This window comes from Ammospiza nelsoni, chromosome Z, assembly GCF_027579445.1.
Source record: "Ammospiza nelsoni isolate bAmmNel1 chromosome Z, bAmmNel1.pri, whole genome shotgun sequence".
In the NCBI taxonomy this organism is placed as follows: Eukaryota; Metazoa; Chordata; class Aves; order Passeriformes; family Passerellidae; genus Ammospiza; species Ammospiza nelsoni.
Window position 1 is genome coordinate 36529594 of NC_080669.1, and position 24910 is coordinate 36554503.

General features: G+C 39.9%; 1 protein-coding gene across 1 annotated transcript in view; it reads right to left on the minus strand.

Moving 5' to 3' along the window:
- Positions 1-24910, minus strand: part of ADAMTSL1 (ADAMTS like 1) — a 391268-nt gene that overhangs the window by 11991 nt on the left and 354367 nt on the right. Inside the window, exons 21-24 of the mRNA XM_059492542.1 lie at positions 19939-20066; positions 16403-16531; positions 11912-12091; positions 9936-10070 (exon numbers count right to left, since the gene is read on the minus strand). Coding sequence (XP_059348525.1) covers positions 9936-10070; positions 11912-12091; positions 16403-16531; positions 19939-20066 — 572 coding nt within the window. The remainder of the gene's footprint in view (positions 1-9935; positions 10071-11911; positions 12092-16402; positions 16532-19938; positions 20067-24910) is intronic.

Sequence of the window (24910 nt, forward strand, 5' to 3'; positions counted from 1 at the left end):
ACAAAGACACAGCATTCTCTGCTGCTCATTCCCTGTCCCTAATTTTGTAAGGGAATAAATTTTTCTATTTATTCCTGCAGTTTCATTTTTTTTCCACTTTTGCTCAAAAATAACTTTTGCAGTTTCCAAGACAATCATTCTCAAGTAAGTGAGTGACATGAAAGGTTTTAGTTTAAAGGTTGCCTAAGTAAAAACAATGAAAGACAAAGAAATATAGAAGAAATGGACAAACTTAAAAAATGGCTATATGGCTTTTGCCTAGATTATTCCAATTCTTTTGTAGTTTACTTGTCCTTTAAGACAAGTGATTTCCACAGGTCAGCATACAGCCACAACAACTAAAGCAGGCACGCTGTGAGCCCAGTTTTATTGTTTCCATTTGCAAGACTCTGCAGAGCGTAAATGCAGAAAGCAGAAAGGTCAGCCTGATGCTACACACAGATGAGATCAACCTGAATTCAGCATGCAGATGGTCCTGGTTCATGCTGTTTTTATTTTAAAAAAATATTGTTAGGAAAAACACTACCGTCTTAGTACTGACTATTTTACTAGTCTTACATAGCATTTCTTCTTCCAAAATGTATATATAAAATATTAACTAAAGTAACAGCCTGTAATCAGTAATATGGGGGAAAACTCCCCAAAACTATTGCCTAGATATGCACTACCAGTGCGTAATTATTACTTAACAGTTAAACTTTATTAATACTTATCACTCATGTTTCACAAGTGACATCTCCTATACATTTCCCATGTGGATTCACAGGCTGTGGATAATATTTTTTGCATAGTAAGTGAGAGCTGGAGTACAATAAAATCACATGTTCCATCAATATCTCCTTCCTATCTTCCAGGAATAATTTTAATACAATTTAATGCAGATTGCTAATACGTTCTATTTCCCCAGTCCCTGTGGACATTGACTGTTTTATCCTTTCAAAGCTCAAACCCCATCCCTATAATGACTAAGAAGGAATAGCTTTGTTTCCAGACAGCACAGCTATTGCAGAGCTTTCGGGCGTTGGAGCCCTTGGGAAGATGATCAGGGAACACATTTTTGGGACTGTTTTGAGCAGTCAAAGTTCTGGCATGAAAGGGCCTTTCACCTTCAGTCCTTAAGCAGAGAGAGAAAATATTGCCTTCATCCTCCCTTCCAAAGATAACTGGGACTCTGAATTCATTTAAAGCCAGGATGAGCCACTGATGTGCAAAAGCTGGAGACAGAAACACAAATCTAATAACAATGGAATCTTAGGGGAAAATGTTAGTATTTCAAGGATAACAAGGGCAAGTTTGGAAATTTGGAAAGGGAAGACTGATGTTCCACAACAAGTCTAACAGATTCTCTAGAGAAAGGAATAAATGCACACTCCAGGCCAAATTCAGCTCCCCACTACACCTTTGCAACAGTTTCTCAATGACTGTAGTTGCAGAAAGGGCTAACTTGCTAAGACTAGGAGGACAAAGTACAAACCATTCACCACTTTTGCACTTTCAGGCCTGACAAAAACAAGTGCAAAGGCTGTTGATCTTAGGATTCCTTTTCTTTTTGGCAGCCTGATACTGCACAGAAAACAATGGTAAAAATGTTAAGTGAATTTTGCAAGTACTAAATACATTTGAAAATGTATTTATTAAATTAAAAAAAAAATGCAACACTGCCTTTAGAATAGGTGTCTCTTCTTAAAAATAGATTGTTTTCATGTCTTCATTTTTGTCTAACAAATAACTCTCTAATTTACTGTTGACAGGATGATTAGCCCCAGGAAATGTTTCTAATATTTATTAAAGATGGAATCTGAGTGAAGACTTCAGGCCAAGATCAGGTAGTTTCTTTGATTTTGTATTTCTGTGTTATTTTACTGAACTCAAGCAGAAAAGAGTTGTGGACCGGAATAAATGGTATTAAAGCAATACTTATATATTAATGCTGCTACAGGACTTGAAAACACAACAGTATTTCCACTCTAAACTCTACATTTAAGGAAATAAAGTATGCTTTCAAAACAGAAACCAGATTAAGGATGAAGTGAGGAACAAAATGCTTTGAACAAACTGTGGAGAAGCCAGATACCAATCTGAATAGATTACAAGTGTGGTGCTGAACTGCTGTGTTGTGGCTGACACTGTGCTACTGTGTTCACACTGTGCAGGTGATCACTGGTAGTGAGAAACAGTTCTCCAGTTTCCTTCAGGGCTTATTTCCTCCTTAGCTGACTGAAATGAGAAATGTACATTAAATGGAATGGAGTTAAAATTCAATTCCATCCTGTATCTAACAAAAGGATGAAAAATTGATGGGATGTATACAACTTTTAAACCAAGTGAAGGTAGGTAAGACCATGTCTGAAAGTCATATGTATGTAATACCTGTTTTGATGAAGAGGCAAAACTAAGAGGCATCTCTTTGTAGTTTCTCTTATGGAGAAAGATCTTTCAATATACTATAAAGTGACAGACACTTAACTGTTTTCTATTATACAAATTGTTTCTCATTGCCTTCACACACTGAATGAATTAAAATTTACAAAAAGCAATGGAATCCAAAAAAAAACCCAAAAGAAAGAATTAATATTTTTATAATTACAACTTTTACTTATAATTTTTTAAGGGAATGCAAATAACATGAATTTATGCTAAACAAGCAAATGAAATATTTAGGAATTCTTGAAATAAGCCAATTGAGTTGATAACAGTAGCACTTAAAAAAAAAAAAAAGAAAAAAAAAGAAAATAAAAGAAGGCATTTAAATAACTATTTATGGCTCCAAAGGTACAGTTGAAACATACTATACTAAACATATGACATGGGTTTTAACAGTTCTCAAAATACCTCAACTGGCTACCCAAGGTAACACATGCCACACATATTGTTATTAGGCATCACTTACATAGCACTGCAAATATACCTGGTATTCAACCAAAACTGAGTCAGGCTCATTCCCAGCCCCACAGTGGCTGTAAAAAGTGCTCCCAAATACACAGACACATGGTGGGGCCATTAAAAAGCAAGGGAATTTTCAAGCTGTAGTAGTAAATACTGTTTCCTAAAACTTAGTCTGACAACAGAAATCCTACACACTGAGACTCATGTATTAATAAGGACTGTTCTGAAGATAATCTGCAGCAGCAAATCAAAAATCTAAGCCTACAATAATGGATACAGCATACTTAAATGACCACCTGAGCTAACTTTGATAGCTCTTAGTTCTGTCATTAACTTATTAAGTTCATGACAAAAACAGAAAAGGAGTTAAACTGTAAACTTCTACCCCACCACTGCCACAGCTCCAGGTTAAGTGTCCATTTATAGGAGAAAAATGGCAGTCAGATGAGACTCATGGGACAAGCACTGAACAACTACAGCACAAGGAGCTCAACAAAAGACAGAGCAAGAGCTGGCACATAATGCAATTATCAAGTGGCAAATGTCAGTGCTGCTGTATAAGTTTTTCTTTGTTTCACAACCCAATATAAATTTGCTACATTTTGAAACAGCACCTCAGGTGGCACTTGGAAAATAAAAAATGCAACGCAGATGAGGTAGAGGGCAGATGGTTTGGGAAAGGCAGTGATGCTTGTTCCAGAGAGGCTGTAACTTCTGCCCCTCTGAGAGATGTGAGGACTATCATAGAGGGACAGGTTGCTTCAAAACTTGTAATCGAGAAGTCCTCTGGTCATCATGCCAGAAATCCCATAGTGTTTCAGACTCCCTTAATACTTACTTTAGAATAATTATCAAATTTTGCAAGAGTCTAAAAGATCTTTTATGTGAAGGAAGCTGGCAGAAGGGGAGGTCTCCATATCAGGACACCCTCAGCAAGTCTGATACGTCTATGTAGCCACAATGATTTTTCTCAGTGGAACTCTGCATTACTTTCATTAGAAAAAAATCTAGGTCAGTGATTCAGGTAAAGCTTAAGACAAAAGTTCAAGGGCTGCAACTCTTACAACAAACTCAAAATTCAGCAGAGTGACATTATATTATATGGAAGCATTTTTGACCACTACTATAGATCAGTTGTTGTCAGACTAGATCATTCATGCCACAAAACAGCAGGCAGGAAAAAAATCAAAGCAGCAGATTGCCTAGAGGACATCACTCTTTTCACCCTGTGTTCAGAGCTTGGCAGTGGCTGGACTAGTGTCTGATTGCCTGAAAAACAAACACCGTTCTAATGTAGTCAAAATTTTCAACCATTCAGAGGCATCATCATCAAGTAATTTTTAACCCAAAATGTACACTGTGTGTATATGCAAAAGAAAAGCCTCACATTTCAATGCAATCCTACAGTGTAGTCTGACACAGTCTGCTGTGCTCTGATGTAGAAGGAAGATCCTGCAACACTCTGTGAACTTTATACAATATTTAGGATGTAATCAATGTGATAGTATATGATCAGGCAATTAAATGCAAAGATAATGGCACATTTTCTTGATGTTAATTTTAATTCTAGTCTTTACAGAAAGGTCATATACCTAGGAATTCTCACACATACAGTGACAAAGAAGGCTTTTCACTGAGACAAAAATTGAAAGAAACAGATAACAAAATTAAGGCTATCCCATGAATTTACCTGGTACTTAATCCTCATTGCACTAGACATAATGTTTATCAAATAAAGTTGCTAATAAATATTCTTAGAACTTATTTTCAAACATGATGGCCAATTTATTACAGAGAATGAGGAGGGAAAAACTTGCATAGTGCAAAATACTTCTTGGATATTCATAATTTTATCTGAATCCTAATGCACAGCCTCTGCAGCTGTCTTTTTCCTTAAGGGGAGCACAGATGCCAGTTTAGCTGCAAAATTACTCAAAATTTTATTTTTGCCAGCTTTGTGCAGATTGCAATTATTTTGCATTTCTTCTTCAAATTTTAATTCAGCAATAATTCCGAAATATAGGAAAATTAAAAACAGGCTTATGGTAGAGATGGGAAGAGCAAAGTGGAATTACAAGAAAACATATCCTTGCTCTTGAGTACATCATCAAACTGAAGAAATTTGTACTGATGAGATCAGTTGTGTTTATTGGGATAATTTATTGCTTTTCACACTGATTTTTGACCAAGTGTCAGTCCTATGGAGCCAGATGTTGTGGCACAGTACTTAGCAAGCAATTGCAGCATTGACTTCTCTGGCTCTGCTTGAAAGAGTTTGATCCTGACATTAGTCTATCTATCTGATCTGGTTCTTCTCCTAAATTAGTCAGCTGTACATTTGGCTCACTATAATGCATCAAGAACATGCAGAAACATCTAGGTTAATTTTTCTGTCTGCTATCATGTCTAGATAACCCTTAAACCTACTGGCAAGTACTAGTCAGAAGCTAGTCAGTACTAGTCTGAAATAATAAAAAAAATCTGACTCCTACCCTAAACTTTGGGCTTTGGCACCAAGGCAGTTGGGCCTCTTAAATAAGTAATTTATTCAAACTCAGAAGGCTGACCATTGTAAGCAAGGTGACTCTTTTTTGATTCTGCTTTCTGGGTGGTCTTCTGGGAACCTAAGCAATTCTACTGGAAAATGAGTGGGATATGCCACTGCCAGTAAAAGAGAAATGAGAATGAAATACAGTAAATTTGGTACAGAGAAATCCTTTGTACCTTTTGAGTGAAAAAGTTTTTATCGCTTTGTCTTAGAAAGAGCTGCATTTCAAATATTGATATTTGCAGAACAAACTTTGTTGTGCAGCTGGTCATCTTCTGAAGCAGTAGTGAAATTGGCAGCAAAGCTGCTCTAATTCTGTGGTCATTTGGGATAACACATAAAACCAGAAAGAAACCTGCTTTTTAGGACTATGTTTGCAGTGCTGACAGTAAAATCATGTTCTAATTTGTGAAGTGAGTAAATATGGAAGCAATCAAGGAGAACACAAGAAATACAGTGCAGCGGTATTCCTTTTTTTTTTTTTACAACTGACTGTACTTTTCTGGTCACAGAAAAATACACGTTGTCATCTAACTTCAGAGTAATTTTCAGTATCCCTTACAAGTAAGGAGGGATGGGAATCAGACTTCAAATAATTGCCTAGGCTTTTCCCCATTTATTCATATTATCAGATTCCCAACAATACCATTTTTCTTCTGCCTTCTTTACTTCAGTCTGAAAATTTACAGGGAGTACTACATGTTCATATTCCTAGAAGCATTTATTTCTGAAACTTTTTCCAATGTTCCTGCAAAACTCTTGCTTAAATATAACTAATGTATAGATGTCAGGGTCATTAAAGCTTCATCTTTCACTGTACAAACAATTACAACATGATCAGTATTTTTCAGTGCTGAAACAAGGACATATTTTAAAATCATATTTTGTGTCTTTTGCCAAGTCTGCTGATTATTGGTCTCCAGTAATAACACAATATATATGAGAAGTTGTAGTGAATCTCCACGAGGATTTTTAAGATCCTTAGTTTTCCACTGAATTATATTCAAATACAGGAAATAACAAGCTTGAACCCAAATGAAAGCACATATTCTTGACAGGCCCAAAGCATTTTCTGCAGGAGTTTTAGAAGTCAGGAACACTGGATCCTACAAGCTCGGTTTCTGCCACTATTAACATTCATAGAACTGAAGACTCATGGAAATGTGTCTAAGGACTTGGCAAAAAAATTGTAGCATTGATAAACTACTGAAAATACATGAGCTTAGTATGTTCATATAATTTCAAAAGATAGTACCATGAAGTAATCAGAATTGACAGAGGTCAAATGGTCATGAATAGTTTTAAAACCCAAAATTTTTTACCAGGTGACAAACAAAATACTTTTTCTGAGGTGAAAAGAGTGATGCTCCTTCTAACATTTTCACTACCAACATTCAGGAAAAATGTAATCAAAATTTAAAAAGTCCCAAAGACAGGAACACTAATAAGTTTAAGACCTAATGTGAAAACTTTCTAGACAAATGTAAATTTGTGTCACTTCAGAAATCAACTGTGTTTTATCTTATGTATAATGTAAAGTCTTTTTGTGTGTCTGTCATGAACCAAGAACATCAGAATGTGCATGACAGTCTGTGGCTCATCACTGACTGTAAATTTGCAATACTATAAAACCCAGAAATATTTCCAAGCTCATGGGTGTTCTAGCTCTGCTTTGGAGATAGTCCTGTCCTTCAGGTGTGTGATCTGCAGGTAACAGACAAGTGACTACTACACAACCTGACAATGAATGAGAGAACTGGGGCAGACTGCAGTACTCTGCACATTTTCAACATTCATGAAGGAGCAGGGTAAGCATCTCTCTGTGCAAGCCACCATCTACATCATGCTCTTCAACTGAATGATGAGTTGGGCCTAGAAAGCTGGCTGGAATATCAACACTTTAGAAGCAAAAGAAGTATATAAGATAAAAATGTTGCTGACTCTGTTGAGCAAGGCATGGGTCTTTTAACAGATAGTTTCCTCTGCTTTTATTGTGAAGGCACATAAATGACTTCTCAATGACTCTTGCAATAAGAAGGAAAACGTCCAAACCATATATGCGTGTGTTGTGACACTGATCTTTATCTTCAGCGACCCCCTTGGAATTTAAGTAGAAGAAACCCACAGGAGATGATACCAGACAGCAAGTTAATAATTTTACATGGTTGAAATGATGGTGGAAGCATTGCACAAATCCACTTTGTAAAAGATAACGTATAGCATGTATAATAACCTGGAAGTTCTATTTATTGCCTTGCAGCTAATTTTATCAATTTTTAAATATTTGATGCAGATGTGTTAATTTCCAAGCAAGTTCTCATCTGTAGTTTTAGATTTCCATTACTGTATTAATATTTTCTGTTTGCATTTTTTAACCCCCAAGGCATGAAACCAGTGATTAATGAAGTTTTGACTCCCATTTTTCTTAAACTCTGGCAAACCCATGCATGACTTTATCCAGGTTTCTAACATCACTTTTCACTCTGTTGTCTTTAACTCCAGTAAAATAAAATGTTCACCCAGAGCTCATTATCACTCCTTTTCTTCACATTTCACTTTGTTCCTTTGCACATATCCTGTTTTCCTTCACTACTCAACAATTCTTCATATGCCAGATTTCCAAATACATGTCAAATTGAATACCTTTCGAGTTCCAAGAGATACTGGTGCCTAACAGTAGCACAGATAAGGGATCTCACACATAGCAATTTATATACCCAAAGTTCTTATACGGGACATCCAGAGAACATAGAGCCAACACCTCAACATAATAAATGATGAAAGGCTTAGCAGGATTAAAGTTGATTGTGTGAGTAGCAGAATGGAAAGAATCAATGGACAATTTTCTAATTGACTGGATAGCCTACTCCATGCTGATATTTTGCTAGAAAAAATATCTCAGAAGATTTTCCTAGGTTTGAATGATAACAAGGCTCAAATTCAAACCAGTAAAACTCTAGTGAAGTTGAGGGAACTGCCTCAAGAATTGGTTTGCTGGTTTGCTATTTTGCAATTACAATCCATGGAATTTCCTTGCCCATGAAGTGAAACAGCAGGGTACAGAGCAATATGGCCAAATGAAATTGATCTGGACGTGGTTGTATACATGCAGGGCAGAAAACCCTTTGTCATTCAATTACTTCTTTTAAACAATAAAAACTGCCTGAAACTCCTAAAGTGCTCTTTTTTGGAAATCTGAGAGGGAATGGATGAAACAGGAGTATGACCCAGTCTTAAATCAGTGAGCACAATAAAACCATACTCAAAATGATTTACTCAATGCTAGTAAATACCTATGACATCTTCCCCACTGAGGACTATTTCAATGCAGTTTTTGTGCAAGCAGAAATGTAATCCAGAGCTGCAGGCTAAAAGCCATTGCAAATGTATGCAGATGTATGCAGATACTTGGAAAAGTAAACCACACAAAACTAAACACATAAATAGAATGTCTCCACTGTGAAAATAAAATCTCAAAATTGCTATTAAATGTGAGGAAAGAATGCTTTGGAAAGTGCAGAGATGTATTAACACTCAGGACATCTCATCTGCAGAACTCTTGCTAAAAGTTTCAGATCCCTTCCCCCAAAAGGAGAAAAGATAGTTCTGAAGCTGTAGGGCTTGACACGTTTTCATGGTATGCAGTAATGTGTTCATTAGGGAAGCTGCTTGCTGATCTGAGCCTGACAATTAATAGAGTTTCAAAGCAGCCTGTGAAATGAAATCATAAAATAAATAAACCCTGAAATTTAGAAAAGAATGATAATCACTTTGCAAACAAATCACATCCACAGATCTGAAAGAAGTTTACAGGAGTTTAGAGTTTACAAGAAGAACTTGCTGTGTAAAGAGGGTAAAGCTATATGGAAGGCAGAAAAGGATGAAAAGAAGAAAAGCATTCATTTGGGATGAATGATTCCTTATATGGCTTCATGTAAAGCACTGATTGTGTGAAGTAAGAAAGAGAAATAAAATGAACAGATTAAAACAGAGAGCTTGCAAGATCAAAACATGTAGACAGGGATAGACAAAACTGTGGGAAAGGCTCTGAAGAAGGATATACAACATGAGTAGCAGGCATATGGAAAGGCAACTACTCAAATGTAGAAGAAAAATTAAAACAGAACCACCAATGCCTCTTCTTTTAGATCAAGTAGCACTCTGGTCTGCCCTGTCTTTGTGTTGAATAATTCCATCTCTCCAGGGCAGGAACTGCTTCTTACAGGGTGCTGTATATATATAAAGGGCGGCACCATGGACCCCTTATTCTGCATGCAGCTTTGGACTAATTAAAGGACCTTCTTTTTAAAAATAAATTTCTGAGGCCTAAAAAGTATTTGGCAGTGATTATGACGCACAACAAATCATTGGTTTGATGTCTTTTGTCTCAGCGCCCATGTCTGGACAACCAAATCCTTAATGTAAAGGTTAACCAGATGCGTCATTGCAATATAAACTCTAAAGACTTTAAAATTTAAAAATCTTAAAGCACTTGACTTACCTATGAGAGCAGAGCTCCCTGGACTGACAGTCAGTTTTGTTCCTGAAGGAGAAGTCAGCACTGAATGGGTGCTGGGCCCAGCACTGCTAAGCAATGCAGTCAAATCTTCTAGGTAAGGAAGAGGTCGTGGAGGCTCTGGTAACAGATTGGGACAATGAGCAACACTATAGCAGAAAACATCTTGGGACATAGACCCCGCTCATCTTCTCCCACTACCCCTCCCACCTCCCCCTTGCCAGATACTGCTGCAATTTTCACTGTGCTGATACATTGCCATTTCAGAGGGGCAGATTAAGCAACTTTGGATAACTACTGAAACTTCGCCTCATGTGAGGTAAGGTGCTGGAGAAATTATTAAAATAACATCTATATCAATGTGACCACAAACTGAAAGAAATCATCTTCGAAGGTTACCACAGCATTCTGGTCGTCCCTATTCATATATGACAGAGTTATATGGTATCTGGAGATACAGCAGCTTGGAAGAAAAAGCAAATATATACAGTGTAGAGGATGAAGGAAATGTTCATGACAATTAATGAAAAACTTTTAGTGTCTGCTACAACTTGGATCAAGCCCTAATTAAATATAGTTATATTGCTGCCAGATCCTGTGGTATACTTAGGCAGAACTCCAAAGGACTAAGAGTTCAGAGTTCAAGAGGATCAGTCTATGCTGAGAACTGCAGGATTTAGTTGTTTACTAATCACAATGCTATTTTAAAAATTGAGGTAATGCCTAGCATTCCCAATTCTGCTTGTCATGAAAATGATGTGATATTTGATCAAAATGAACAGTGGCTTCATCCCTTTTCAATTAGATCACGGCACCCATTATGCAAGTTTTCTACTGCTGATATCATTCAGCACCTGGAGTACAGGTCAAGGATACCTGAACTGTTCTGTTCCATCAAGGAGCTAAAAATGTAATTTGCTTACAAACATAAGCAGCTTGCATAACTCACAGTAACTCACCATCTTTAAAAGCTAAGCCATCTATAATGATCAGAAAAGGATTTAGAGATCATCTGGGAGTATTTATTTATAGGCTGAAACTCAGCTGATTTTTTTCCAGATTTTTTTTTTGACTGATATTCTAGAGTCAGTCTGGATTAGTGGGAGAAAAGTTTGAACCTTCCTTTTAGTACTGTCTGGGAAAATTTCACTGTTATACATCCTCTGGAAGCTCACTAGTTATGAAAGATGAGAGCTGTAGTGGATGCTCTAATGGTATTGCCCCAGTTGTGGGGAATAGGTTTCCAAATTTGAGACTTCACCACCAAATGCACTACTAAAGTACTTAAAAAGTCTGTCTGGATCAGTCATCTGCCAGGCAGGCAGAAATTATAGAAGATGAGTTACTAGGAAAGGAAACGCCTTTCCCACAATTGCCTTTCGCACAATTCCAGTTTCCACCAGGTACCACTTCCACTCACATCTCACAGCTGCCTGCCACTCTCAAATCACACAGATGGGCTTTCTGTCTGGTGTTTAAAAGCACGGGGAAAGTAAAATTCACCATTCACAGAACTTGAGATGTAATTTTTAGAAGCACACTGATTTTATGGACCTTTGTGAGGTGTGTCAGTATCACACAGCCTTGAATGGGAAGAGTGCTCAGCAGAGACAGAGCACTTCACAGGGAAAAACGCCATCACTCTCATTTTAAGATAGTCACTTTAAGACATGGTTAAGAAATGCTTTTCTAACCTAGCAATTCTGAGAGAGTATCTTGGGACTGGGAGGTGCAACCTCTGTCCTTAGACGTTTTCTCCTTATCCACTTTCCTTTTACCACCACCTTGCTTAAGCTGATGCTGCCCAGAGTACAAATGGAGACTGATGCTTGCTTTAGAACAGGGCTGCCTGCATGCCATTTCCTCTTTCCACAACAACAAATTAGTTCTGTCATCTGGATGTGCCAGTAGCCACATTATTGCTGTTGCCAGTCCAAAATATCAAAATATCCCAGACTTACCAAGAACCAACAGCTGGGAGCTTTCAGTTACTTCCCCGTGGGGATTGGATGCCTTGCAGGAGTATAACCCTTGATCTGATAGAGAAACATTTGCTATTAACAGCAACCCATTATGCAGATGGTGAGTAGAGGACAGCTTGACCTTGTTCTTAAACCAAGTAACTTTTGCTTCAGGAACACCTGGAAAAAACATTGGCAAAGTGTAACTAACACAAGTATTACAAGGCAAAAATATTTGTAAGGCAAGTAGTTCAAGATGACATGAGAAATACTGAGTGAAGGCTAAAGAAAACGAGGAATGGTCAAGGAAGATTTCATATGGCCACAGTCCTTTAGAGCAGCGACTCAAATAAAACAACTAAATAAATACAGAGACAGACACAACTAGTTTGCTTCTCGCAGGCAGCTACTCAGATAGTCCTAGTCTATAAAGGCAGATTCCTCAGCATTTCACTAGCAGCAGAAGAAACGGGGGTTAAAAGTGAGATCTCCTTAATGTTGAGGTATTGCTGTTAAATCTAAGAAAGATTCTTAGATTTAGAAGACTGCCTACAAAATTGTCTACACCAATGCCACAAAAACGTTTTTCTAACTGCACTCTACAAGCATGTCCTTCCCCTGCCTTCAATGTTTCCACACTAACAGGAGATTTGCAGGTACAGCTGTTCCTGAAGTTTGCTTTGGGGAAGATGAGCAGCGTATGTCAATGAGCAGCAGTTTTATTTTCTTCTGAGCTCCCACCTCCAGTGACACACACAGCCTCGAGATGGGAGCAGGAGGCAGCCAGCACAGGGATGAGCAAACACACTGTGTCACATCACAGCTGCAAGGGGTGGCAAGAGCCTCTCAACCACCTCTGCTGGGCAACGGCGGGTGCCAGAGGACAGAGGGCTGACTGCTTCCCTTGCACAAGTATCACAGAGACTCAGAGTCTGAGAGGTGCCAGCTGGAAACAGAACTCACTTTGCTGGGCAGGCAAGATTTTAGGTAGTGAGTAATCACCCGAGCCTATTCTTCTTCAGCTTTTCCCTCCATCCACGCGCATGTATCCAGCACAAAAAGCCTACCTGGAATACTAGTAAGCAGAATTGTGTAAGCTAATTGAGATAATTTTGCTAAACCAGTGGCTCAGGGAGTATCCAATGCCACAACATTCTTGAAATGGTGAATAATATTTCACAATCTGGTATAGCTGATGAATAAACACGGGCCATAAATCAAGGCAAGAACTAGAAAATAAAATCTTCAGTATGTAGGTGAAATACAGAGGAAATGACTGTTTAGGAGAACTGAGAGAACTACAAATTAGAATAACAAAGATACAAGGACGTAAAGGACAGGAAGGTAACATATTTTAAGCCACCCTTCCAAATCTGTTCTGACTCAACAGTCACTAATTACACATGACATTTTAGCATTGCAGAATGCCCTACAAACTAGATTTAAAAACCTGGTTCTTTCTTACATGTCTTTCTTACATTTTCAGTAACAGTCTGGGCCATATTGCTTGAAGTTTCTGGTATGCAAATGAATATCTGCACAATTTAAGCACTGAAATCAACAGAAAGCTCCCTAGTGATGCTGACGTTGCTCTCACATCCTATTTTTAAGCGAAATGGTGCACAGTAGTAAAGTTACCAACACCAAAAATGCTACTGGCTTTCTGAGGCTTGGAGCAAATCCTCCAGCTGGCAGTCACAGGCATCTGGAAGACTCTTGACTGACTTTTGAGTGGCAGTTCCCCTAGGATTAGTTTTGGAGAAGTCTGGAATTGACAATAATCGCCTAACGATAGTTAAAAAATATATTCCTTAACCTCTATAGACAAAGAAATTATTTTATGTCAAGTGAAATAACGTTGGCTTACAATCTTGATCAAAACCATGACACTGTCTTTGTGATAAAACTAAAATAAATAGAGCTCCATCTTGACATAAATCACATCAAGTGCCAATTAACTCTAATGCATCCCGAATGACTCTATTTTCCCCTGTCTTTTAGTTAATATCTATAGATTTCCACTCAGAAGACAGACTTTGACAGTGCTTATGCCTGTCTTAAGAAGCTGAAAAGCAATATAAGATTACTCCCTAGGCTTTGATTGTGTACTTTTCCATTATCTCTTAGTTTTAGAAACTTCTCGAGGTTGCCAGCAGCAAGTGTGTATTTCTGGCACTTGACAGAAAACGTAGCTTTAGAGAATACCATAACTGAGCCTTAATATTTCTCTTGTAAGTACCTATTCTGCTGTCTTGCTGACTCTCAGTAAAAATGTGTCTTTACCTGAGCTGAGCTACCCAGATCCAATACACGCATGGTCCTCTACCACAGGCTGTACAGCGCAGTGATAGAAACACAGCTCATATTAATGGGATGAACTGATCTAGAACTCTCATTGGTTGTGCTGGCTCAGGACATCCTGACATGACTAGAGAGGAAGTACTAGAAGGAAAAAACTATAGCTTTACAAGACTGTGTGAAGAGCTGTTTTATCCAGACAAGTCTCCAGACAAGTCTCCACATAATTTCTGGATCGGCTTTCTAACTAGTTTGCTTTCTAACTGTGTTAACTTTGCTCTCATATACTAATCTATTTTTTATTGCCAGATGTTATTGCATTAACTGCTGCATGTTAATTTACTATGATTTAGTAGCCATTTGATTGTTAATGTTTTCTGGGGGGCTTTGGCAAACTATACCGATGTAAAGTTTATCTACCCAAAAGAAATCACTAGTATACAACATGTTTGCTGACTGCAGAAGTAGTGCACGTCACTCTTATCCTTAGAATTGATTGTTCTAAGGGTGATCAAATCTATGTAAAAAGTGAATAATCATAAAGCTAAATCAAAAAGTTTGTGCTTACATTAGGAGGAAAATTACACTTATTCTCATACTATGTTACAGACTTTATGAGCTGGTTCATTTTCCAGGTGTAGGTGAGACAGTTGATAGAAATTCCTGTTCTTGGATCATTCCTCAAGGTAGCTTTTTTTGTAATTGCTGTTGAATTATTAACACTATTTTTATGAAATTAGTATTCCAGTGCCCATAAAACATATCTGTCCTTATTACTCACTCTCTTATTCCCTTTGTAACATCCCAGCTTTGGGGTTTATGATAATTTCAAGGGCATTACCCTCTGGTGTCAACATAGTTAACGTTTTCCACAGAGGCAGTAGCGGATTTTTTTTTCACCCATGGAGAAAATTGGGATTTAAGAAAATTTTTTCTGTGTCACAGAAGACTCCAACATACAGATACTAGATACCAAAAAGCCTTCTATTAGACAAGAAGACACAAGAAGCTAAAATTTTCCATTTTAGATGTTGTCATAGTGGGTGAGTTTCACAAAATTGCTAGAGATTATTTTCCTCTCAGAGTAGACTTTGAATTTTTGCCCCTGACCATTTTGTGCTTCTGTCCTGTAGTTTTCTGATACTATAAGCACTGTGGAAACTTTATTTAGTCACATTCTGTTGTTTACATGGTGCTTTTGGTGAAGAGAAATGGCTACACTTAGATCACCAATAACTGTCTGAACCTGTGTGTTATGTGCCTGGGCAGCTAAGAGAACCTAGAGAGACAAATACAAAATAATTGGTGTTAATGTAATGTTTAGTCTATTTCACACAGTGTCCATGCAGGTGAGCATGGTGAGGCCTGGGAAAAAAAAAAACAGGTATCATTTTCATCTTCTTCCTTGAAAGTCACTGAACACCAGTCTGATTGCAAGAGTGCGTCATACTATGCATAAAAGTGTAATGAAACCATGGTATGCCCCCAGGTCTTTAGAGATTTCCCAGCTCCTCCTCCTGATCTCAACGTCATTCCAAACAGCCATAGGACTGCCACACACAATAAGGTCAACCTATTTTGGTTACCACTGGAAAGAGGCAAACCGTCACTGTAAGACTGAGGGATATTCAGTCTCTGACTGGAAAACAGTTTTAGGGAAAATCCTGTTTCAGTAGAATTCCTCTAAACACCTGCAGTTCCAAGATGAAAAAAAAAAAAAAAAGGAAAAAAAAACCCAGGAAAAAAAAAAAGCTAATATGCCTTTAATGTAAAATAAGTTTGGCAGAAAAATAAGAAACTAGCTGGAGTGATTTTTAAAATCCCCATCAGTGACAAAATTAGTCAGTCCATGCTTGTATATTGCCACTGAACACCCTCAACCGGTAGCCATGTGTATCAGTTTTGTTGCAGCCACACCACACTGTGTATCTCTTACAATGATGCCTGTCACATTGACTCAGAGTTTTTTTTTTTTTGAGCCCAATTTTCTTAAGCCACTACACTTGCCTTGTTTGATATGGACAAAAGGAAGACAAGTTCTGTGATAATAATTAATGGAAGCAATGAAGTTTGTCCAAGAGCTAGGAAAACCTTGCAATTTCACTCAGCTGCAACTGGAGATCACAATTCAGCAAAGAATCCCACAGAAATTTATAGCCAAAGGCACCTGCACAGGAGAGAATAATTTTTTACCTGCAACCTGGCAGTTAATGCTAACATTTGCTTTCTGGATTGTTTTCAGCATGCTTCCAATATCAACAGTGACAGCAGGTGATTCAGTGTTGATCATGGTAGCTCTTGATGCCTTTATCAGTGGCTTTCCTGCAAAAAGAAGCATCACAGTTTATCATAACAAGCATATCAGTGTCACAATGGGATAGACAGGCTGGAACACTCTTTGTGAAAGTAGACACGACAAGCAGGTGGATAAGGCAAAAATGAAGTGTAAGGCCACCTGCTTTTTACAATATTTCAGTGTCACCAAAGTCCATGGGTAAAGCTGTTTTGAAAAAAGAAAAGGCATGCTTGAAGCAGAGGCAGAATAGCATTGAAGCCATAATGACATGCAGGAGAACCAGCTGAATCAATTAACACCAGCACAGCTGGAGCTGCAGTGAGATGCTTGCCTGGCGCCGCAGTGCACCGCCCCCCCTTGGTAAAGACCAACCCCAGGAGCCTGAGTGACGGCTACAAGCACAGCAGAGAAAGTCTAGAGTAACATGCAAGCTGTTTCTACACATTGATCATGGTTTCCTTAAACAACAGGGGAAACACCAGGGTGGGGAAAACCATTTCTCATAATGGCCAGCAGAAGAAGATGAGGAATAAAAACTGAATTAATGTTATACACTGTTACTACATGTTTCAGATAAAACAAAACAGGTTATCTGATGGGAAGGGGTTTATCTCTAATACAGCTACGGTTTTGCCCACAATAAAGTGTACTTTCAACATTGGTGATAGCAAGTCAACGTGTTTCACTGCTGTTGTGTCTTTGTGGGATTACTTATGAAGTTATCCACCATCAGTGGCTCAAGAAACCTTCTGCATATCCTTTTGTAGGGCTACTGTAAAGGGATGCTCACAGAACAGGTCAGGGGTACCCAAGCTTAGCTTTGAGAGAGAGCACTAATGCAGCAGAGCTGACAAGAGCTGAATTAAGGTGCTCCCCTGTCTCAGAGAAAGTGCTCTGCAGTCAGGATATTGCCAGAATAGCAGAAGATAACAGAACTGCTTTAAATCACATGAGACTTCGATGGTTTTGACTCAGTGTTGCATTTTCAAACACATAATTTTCCAAAAATCTATAAACACCTTTTTTCTCCCCATTTGAAATAAGTGGTCAGATACAAAACCAGATATCCTTATGTGACTCCAAAAGCTGCATTTTCAGGCTAATGTCTATCACTAGCTTTATTTGTATGTTAATTTGGCACTGACCAATGAAGAAAAGATGGATCTGAGAAAAATAATTTGATTTCATTGAGCTCATGGAGAGTTCTGAAAATTTAAGTCAGTCTTAAATATAAATCTCTCCATATAGCTATATTTCCAGAACTTTTAAAAGACAACATTCATCTGTAATTCCTGTCATATCAGTTTGGTTTTTTTTTCTACTTCACATTTTTTTAGTTTGATTATTTTAATACCCAAGAATAGCTAAGTAAAAGACTATATTTTATTGTTTGAATACCTCCAAAAGTTTTGATTCTTTTGGTAAAGTCTAAATAAAAGACAAATTCTTCAGCTATCCATCAGCCTTTTATTTTCCTGATTGATTTCCATAACCCCGCCACAAGACTAAAAATCTTTTAGCTGTTCAACCCATTAACAAGTAGGAAACCATTGTGAAAACAAAAAAGGAGCATATTCCACTGTCTTTTTTTTCCATGCATGTGTTAAATGAATCAGAAAATTCTTTAATGAAATAAGCTTTCATCCCCACTCTTGGTTCCTCTAAGATGATCTCAGCTTTCCATGTTTTTTGGAGAAAATACATCCATTATGGTAAAAAGATTGTTACTTTGTTCCAAAAACTGATCAGTATTTCACTTTGATATTTATGGTCTCATTTTATAGGATGTCCAGCTTTTTACCTTAGATGTGAGATGCAAAAGTATACCAGTTCCTAAGAGGAGTTTTGCTTGAGTCTGGGAAGCATGAATGTTAGTTCACCTAAATGTTTAAATAATAGCTTTGATAATTAATTATAATTAAAAAGCTAAAGTCTTCCTGTGTGACACACAGACCTAACACTTTAGTTTTACAGTGTTATACAAAAATATTGCCACAACATGGACAAAAACTATGGCTTTTACACTCACTAAACAATGTGGACAGAACAGCGGTTTTGACTGATGATTTTTTAATCTCATGCTCAGCTTCATGCTGGTGCAGCATAGTAGTTTTAGTGTGAGCTGCTTCTTCTAAAATATGACACTACCCTAACAGCAGCACTACTACCTTGCTGCCTGGAGTTCAGCAAAGTTATTTCTGATAGTAGTAGTGTAAAAAGGATCAGTCTCTTCAGTTTTGCCTACTGGTAATTTGTAGCTCTGATGCAGATTTTTCTTTTTGCTCTGGAAGAGTCACCCGTTCTGCTAAAGGACAAAACAAAGTCTCTTTCTAGTTGATTTACTGATTTTCTAAGCTTCACTGCGATCCACTGTTGCCTTATTACATTTTCTTTATGCTTCTCTCAACTGAAATCTTCTCTGTGTTTGGTGTAATTTTTTTTTAATTAAAGCTTATCAACAGCTATTCCTTCCTCTAGTAATACATGAACACAATGGCAGCTGATGGTTGCTGCCTATGCATTGGAAGCCTCCAATCATTTTCAATGCTGAAGCAGTGAAATGGATAAGTCTGCAAAATTAATAAGCCTTTCAGTATTCTTAGCATGTTTACTTTTGCCTTGGTGATAAAGGGGATCCTCCTTCTGTAAAACCTCTTTGCCCTGTCACAATCAATAGCTGTCATTGTCTCTTCTGTTCCTGTATCTTAACAGCTCTTCATTCATGTTTGCTGCTCCACCCTTCTGCTAGTCCTCATGTGGAGGTGAGCCTGCCAACCATGTCTGCCCGGGAACCCCGAAGAAGCTGGATTCACACTTCTGACTCCCTTTGCCACCGGCTTTTATCTGAATGAGTTTTCTTTAGAATTGAATTCTAAACCAGCACAGGATATTTAGTCTGCTTTAGAATCTGCTACTAGAGGAATAAAAACATGGAATCTAATTTTTTGAGAACCTCTATTTGCTACAATTGAAATAGTGTCAGCCACGCTTGTGATTGAGGACAATACAGTGTTTGATCCTGTACAAGATTCAGCTCTGGAAGTTTTCTTGCTTGTCTAATGTACACCTGAGTAACTCCTGCAATCCATCTGTTATACTGAAGAGATCAGTGTTATGTTTAAAATGAAGCACAGAAGTTGGCAGGCTTGGACTGCACTGCCCCTACAGGCTGCAAATAACCAGGATACTGTTTCAAGAGCATGTCAGATGCAAGTAAGAAAAAGCATTGATGTCTTGCAGAGACATGTAAACTTCACAAACTATTTATGAAAGCCTTGGGTTTTTGCAGATCTCACACCCTGTGTTTTCACCAGTGTACTTCTGTTGATGCATGTTACATAGCTTTAGCAGCCATCTGTTCCCCCACAAACAACTGTCCAGATTCACACAAGTAACATAGACAATCCTGCAATCACAGAGGTTAAACTATTACCTGCTAGTGTGACAGCAATGGAGACAGAGTCAGATCCCAGGGCATTGGATGCATTGCAAGCATAGAAACCCACATCAGCTTCCACAGGCGCCAGAATCTGCAGGGAGTCATCAGGCTGAAGGAGCAACCTGGCATAAAGCAGAAAGAAATAAATATGTAATAGTCTCTTAGTCCATGTGAACATGAACATATATACTGGGAATTTTTAGGTTTAGGTAGTATTTTTCATAGATCAGGCCTTTGGGTTCAATTTAAAAATCTATGAAGAAATTTAAATTCTTACATTGAGACTGTAAGTTGTGATTACTTAAAATAAATTTTAGTCTCATTCTCAGTTCCTCTACTGCTGATATGTGTATTAAAGAAAGACTGCTTAGTAATCAGACTCTAATAATCAGTGAAGATAGAGAGGAGTTCTCAGCTCCTCCTTGGGCTGAACCCATCGTTTGTTTCCTCTCCAGTAAGAGCAGCCTACCATGAGCTCAGCGTACTGCCTATGGTTAAACAGAATTAATATGGTCTTAGTGCTCTTATGAACTGCTTCTTTTCACTGTCTGGTTTTGCAGCGATACAACTCATAAGGTCCTGGTATGTGGTGGTGCATCTTTGTTGTGATAATCCTTTTGGTTATTGCTGTAATATATTCAGTATGTTTGAATGGTTTGTTCCGAGCAACCCCCTCACAGTTGGTTTAGCCCAATGCTGTTTGCCCCCTTTCCTGCCTCTCAGTGCAAATACCTACCCCTAATTCCCGATCCTTCCATGTCCATCATTGTAGCCCTGCCCTCTGCCTTGTCATTTAAGTGGAATCCCAACCTCTCGTTCTAGAACCCTCTGTGTCATCTATGTAATCCCTGGATTCCTATAGGTTCTGGGAGAGTGTTCTTCTCCCCATGTATCCCTCATTGGTTCTGAGACGATGTGATCCCGCCTTGTGCTCCTCCTCTGTTCTCCCCATGTTTGTTACTGTGTTGTCTGCTCCCCTGAGGCCTCCTCCTTTTATAAGTTGTAACATTGTACTGTTCTTTGTTCTACTGTCACTGCATCCCTTCAGAAGTATTTTGTCCCCTTCGGAATAAAGCCTTCTTGGAGACGCATACAAAGGACCCTTCCTGTTCCCCTATCTCACCCCTCGGTGCTCCAATCCATCTGCCCACAGTCAGAACTGTCGGCCACCCTGTGGCTGCACCGCTGCCCTTGCTGCTCGGTGACTGGGCAGGGAGCGGGCACTCGGTGGCACGGCCCCGAGGGAGAAAGTGAGCTAGCCTGGCTAAGCTTTCTCCCTGAAACCGGGTGCTGTGTCTGCCTGGCACCCAACGTGCAGCCTTCCCTCTCGTGCCCAGACCCCAGCAAGAGCTGTCCCTCTGACCCGAGGTGTCGGGGTTGTAAAGCTTGTTGGATCATCAGAACCCCTGAGCAGCTCGCCTGCTTTCTGGTCGCTGCGGCTCTCAGGGGAGGAAGGGACAACCTTCTACGCGTTGTGGTGGACATAAGGAGGACCCCTTCCTGGGTGAGGACCATTCCTTACGTCTTTCTTTCCGAAGATCATCAGATTGGTCAGTATCCCGGCAGCTGGGACAGACCCAGCTGGGTGCTCATGGGCTGGGTGTTGGTGCATTCCCAGGTTAGGGGAAGTGTGGTGCATTGCATTAGCATCCCACCCTTGATGACTCCTTGGACCCTTTTTCTTTAGTTTGCTCCTTTTAGCCATAGAAGTTTGGAGGAAAAAGTTGTGTTGGCAGTATGGGTGCCAGAATGTCAACCCCACAGCAGGAAGTTTATTTCCAAGTTGTGAGTTCCTTGGAGAGTGGGGGAATGGTGTTTTTTAAGAGTCAATTGAAGAGATTTGTAAGATGGTTGTTTTTCCATTTTCCGAATGTGACCCCCCAAGATGTTAAGATGGTCGCATTTTGGAATGGAGTGGGAGCCAAGCTCACAATAAAAACTAAAGAGGGCGACTCACTGGGGGATGAATTTTTTCATCTTTTCATTAAAATGCAACCAATTACAAAAGATTTTGGAAGGAAAGTGGAGAAACAAACAAATATATCATCCCCAGTTCACTCCAAGACCCCTTGTTCCTCATCCCCTGTTCCTCATCCCCCTTGTTCCATATTGAGTAGACTGGGGGGAGCAAACCACCCAGAGAAGGCACAGGGCAGCCAGGTCATGGATTGTCTCCCTGGCTCCCCAAAGCGTCCTCAGTATCTGTGCCCTGACAGTGTTGGCTCCACTGTCAGGGATCCTTTCCCAGTCCCTGTAACCTCACCCTCTTCCCCAGTTATAAATTCCCTGGTTTATCTCCAAGATGACACCTTCCTGAATGCTGAAAAAGGAACACAAGATGGCTGTCACCACATGAAGTGGCCCCTCACTTGTGTTTCTTCTCCTCACAATCCCTTTTTCCCCGTCCCATCCCCTTAACCCTGCCCCTTCCTGTCCCCAAACCCCTCCTATGTTCCTGACTCCTTCCATTCCTTGGTGTCAATCAATTTGGCTCCACCCATGGGTCCTCCCAGTGCTCCTCCTCCAGAAGTTCCATCCCCAATTTCCACTGCCTTCAGTTGCTCCACCCAAAGTAGTCCTGGCTCTGGCTCCAGGTTCCATTGCCAGCTCCACCCACTTCCAGTTTCCCATGCTTATCCTTCTGGTTCTTACAGTGATGTGGGGGCTGTGGGTGAGGCAGTGGGAAACGGAGGGTGGAACAATGACCGTGATGTCATCTTCGCCCCCCCACTAACTGACGGCGGTAGCGAGAGGCATCCCAAGTTGGTGCCTTTCTCCTACCAGAACATCATAGAATTGTACAAGACTCAGAAGGGGGTTGGCCGGCACAGTGAATATTTCAAGGGCCCCTTAAGAACAATGTTATTGGCAAACACCTTAGTTCCGGGTGATCTAAAAAAATATTTTCCAGCCTGCTCACACCATCTGAGTATCAGCTGTGTCTCAAGGCCTGGAAGGGACTGCTTGCTTGACCTCCTCCCTCAGCTTTGGGACAACACTGAAACGGCAACTAATTTAGATGACAATCTCATCACAATAAGTCATCTAGTCTGAGAGGGTAACTGGGCACTGGATTGGAAGCAAACTGAAAAAATCCCTAAAATTGTCCTTGACAATATAAAGGAAGCTGCTCAAAAGGCATTCCAAATTATGCCAACAAGAGAGCCCTTGCCCAGTTTTATATCTTTGAAACAATGGGTTGATGAGACCTTTCTAGATTTTGTAGATGGGGTCAGGGCGGTTGTTGAGCGGAACGTGGCCAAACCAGAAATTCAAGAGAAAATCATCCTGGAAGTGGTCATGGAAAATGCCAATGAGGAGTGCAGAAAGATCATCCTTGCCCTTCCCTTGACACCGCCACCCTCATCAGATGTTATTATGGAAGAGTGTACTAAGAAAGCAAGACCAGCGGAACAGCAGAAGAGTGTTACCACCAAAGAAAGGACAGCTGCAGTTATGAACACCATTCCACTGGCCACTCCACCAAGGAAGTATTACTGCTTCCATTGCAAGCAGCCAGGACATTGGATTTGGGACTGTCTGTTTTTAGGGAATGCTCCTCCAGTACCACTGAGGAGGGGAAGGGGACAAGGGGGAAGGGGAGGAAACAACCCTCCAAAAAACTAGTGTGGGAGCTTGGAACTGCCTTGCGCAGAGCGCAGGGTGGTTGTTAATGAAAACCTTAATGATGGTCCCTCTGTTTTTTTCACTTCCCAGGACAAGACAAAGCCGTTCCGGCTTGAATTAACCCAATCTATGATGTTTTCTTCACCGTACTGGCATGAAATCTATGTAGACCCAGGATAGGACACCGTGATTTGCCAAAGGGTCAAAGGTGTCTACTGGCGGGGTTGTAAGTACCTTGTTGTAAGGGACTCAAGACACACACCCCCTGAGACCGAGATTGAGCCGGGAGTTATACCACCTACTCTGGGGTATCTCATTCTCCTGGCATGTTGTGTCTATCCCTGCCATCCCTGCCTCTTCCTGAAAGGCCAGGTCATCATTCAGGCCATTCCATTGGCTCAACAGCTGTTTGATGACCTGGACCTTTCAGTTTATAACACCAAGGCAGTGGGAGAGGACAAGCCCCTCATTTGGTGCAGCCTTAAGAGTAGGGGGCATTCTATACAACTACAAGGGATGATGGACACAGGGGCGGATGCGACGGACATTTCTCCGCACAAATGGCTGTCACACTGGGAGCTACAAGACGTGGCAAGTGGGTTTCAAGATGTAGGGAGAATTTAATTGGCAAAGCAGTCTAAGAGCATTGTACTAATTACGGGACCTGATGGGCAGTTGGCTCAAGTATGCCCATTTATGTTAAATTCCAAATTCACTCTGTGGGGGAGACACGCCATGAACCAGTGGGGAGTCAGGCTGGAGATCCCTACAACTCCCCAGGTTTTTTAAGTGTGGCCACTGATGAAGAGTGCCCTACTCAGAAACTGAACTGGCTCACTGATATACCTGTCTGGGTAGATCAGTGGGTGCTGAGAAACAGAAACTAAGTGCACTCACTCAACTTGTTGAAAGTAAAAGGTAATATCATAGAAACAAACAGCCCTTGGAATTCCCCGGTATTCATTATCAAAAAGCTGGGGAAGGACAGTGGTGCCTCCTTCACGATCTGAGAAAAACAAATGAAGTCATCAAAGACATGGGGTCTCTCCAACCAGGGATGCCATCCACCTCAATGCTCCCGCAAGATTGGAAACTGGCAGTAACTGATATCAAAAATTGTTTCTTTCAAATTTCTCTACACCCAGCCAATGCCCCACGTTTGGAGTTCCTGGTTCCTTCCATCAACCGAGAGGCTCCCATGAGGCGCTAGCCACTGGCATATTCTTTCCCAAGGGATGAAGAACTCCTCTTCCCTCTTCCAGTGGTACGTCACCAGAATCCTATCCCCACTGCGTGCCAGAGCAGGGGAGTGCATCATCTACCATTATATGGGTGATGT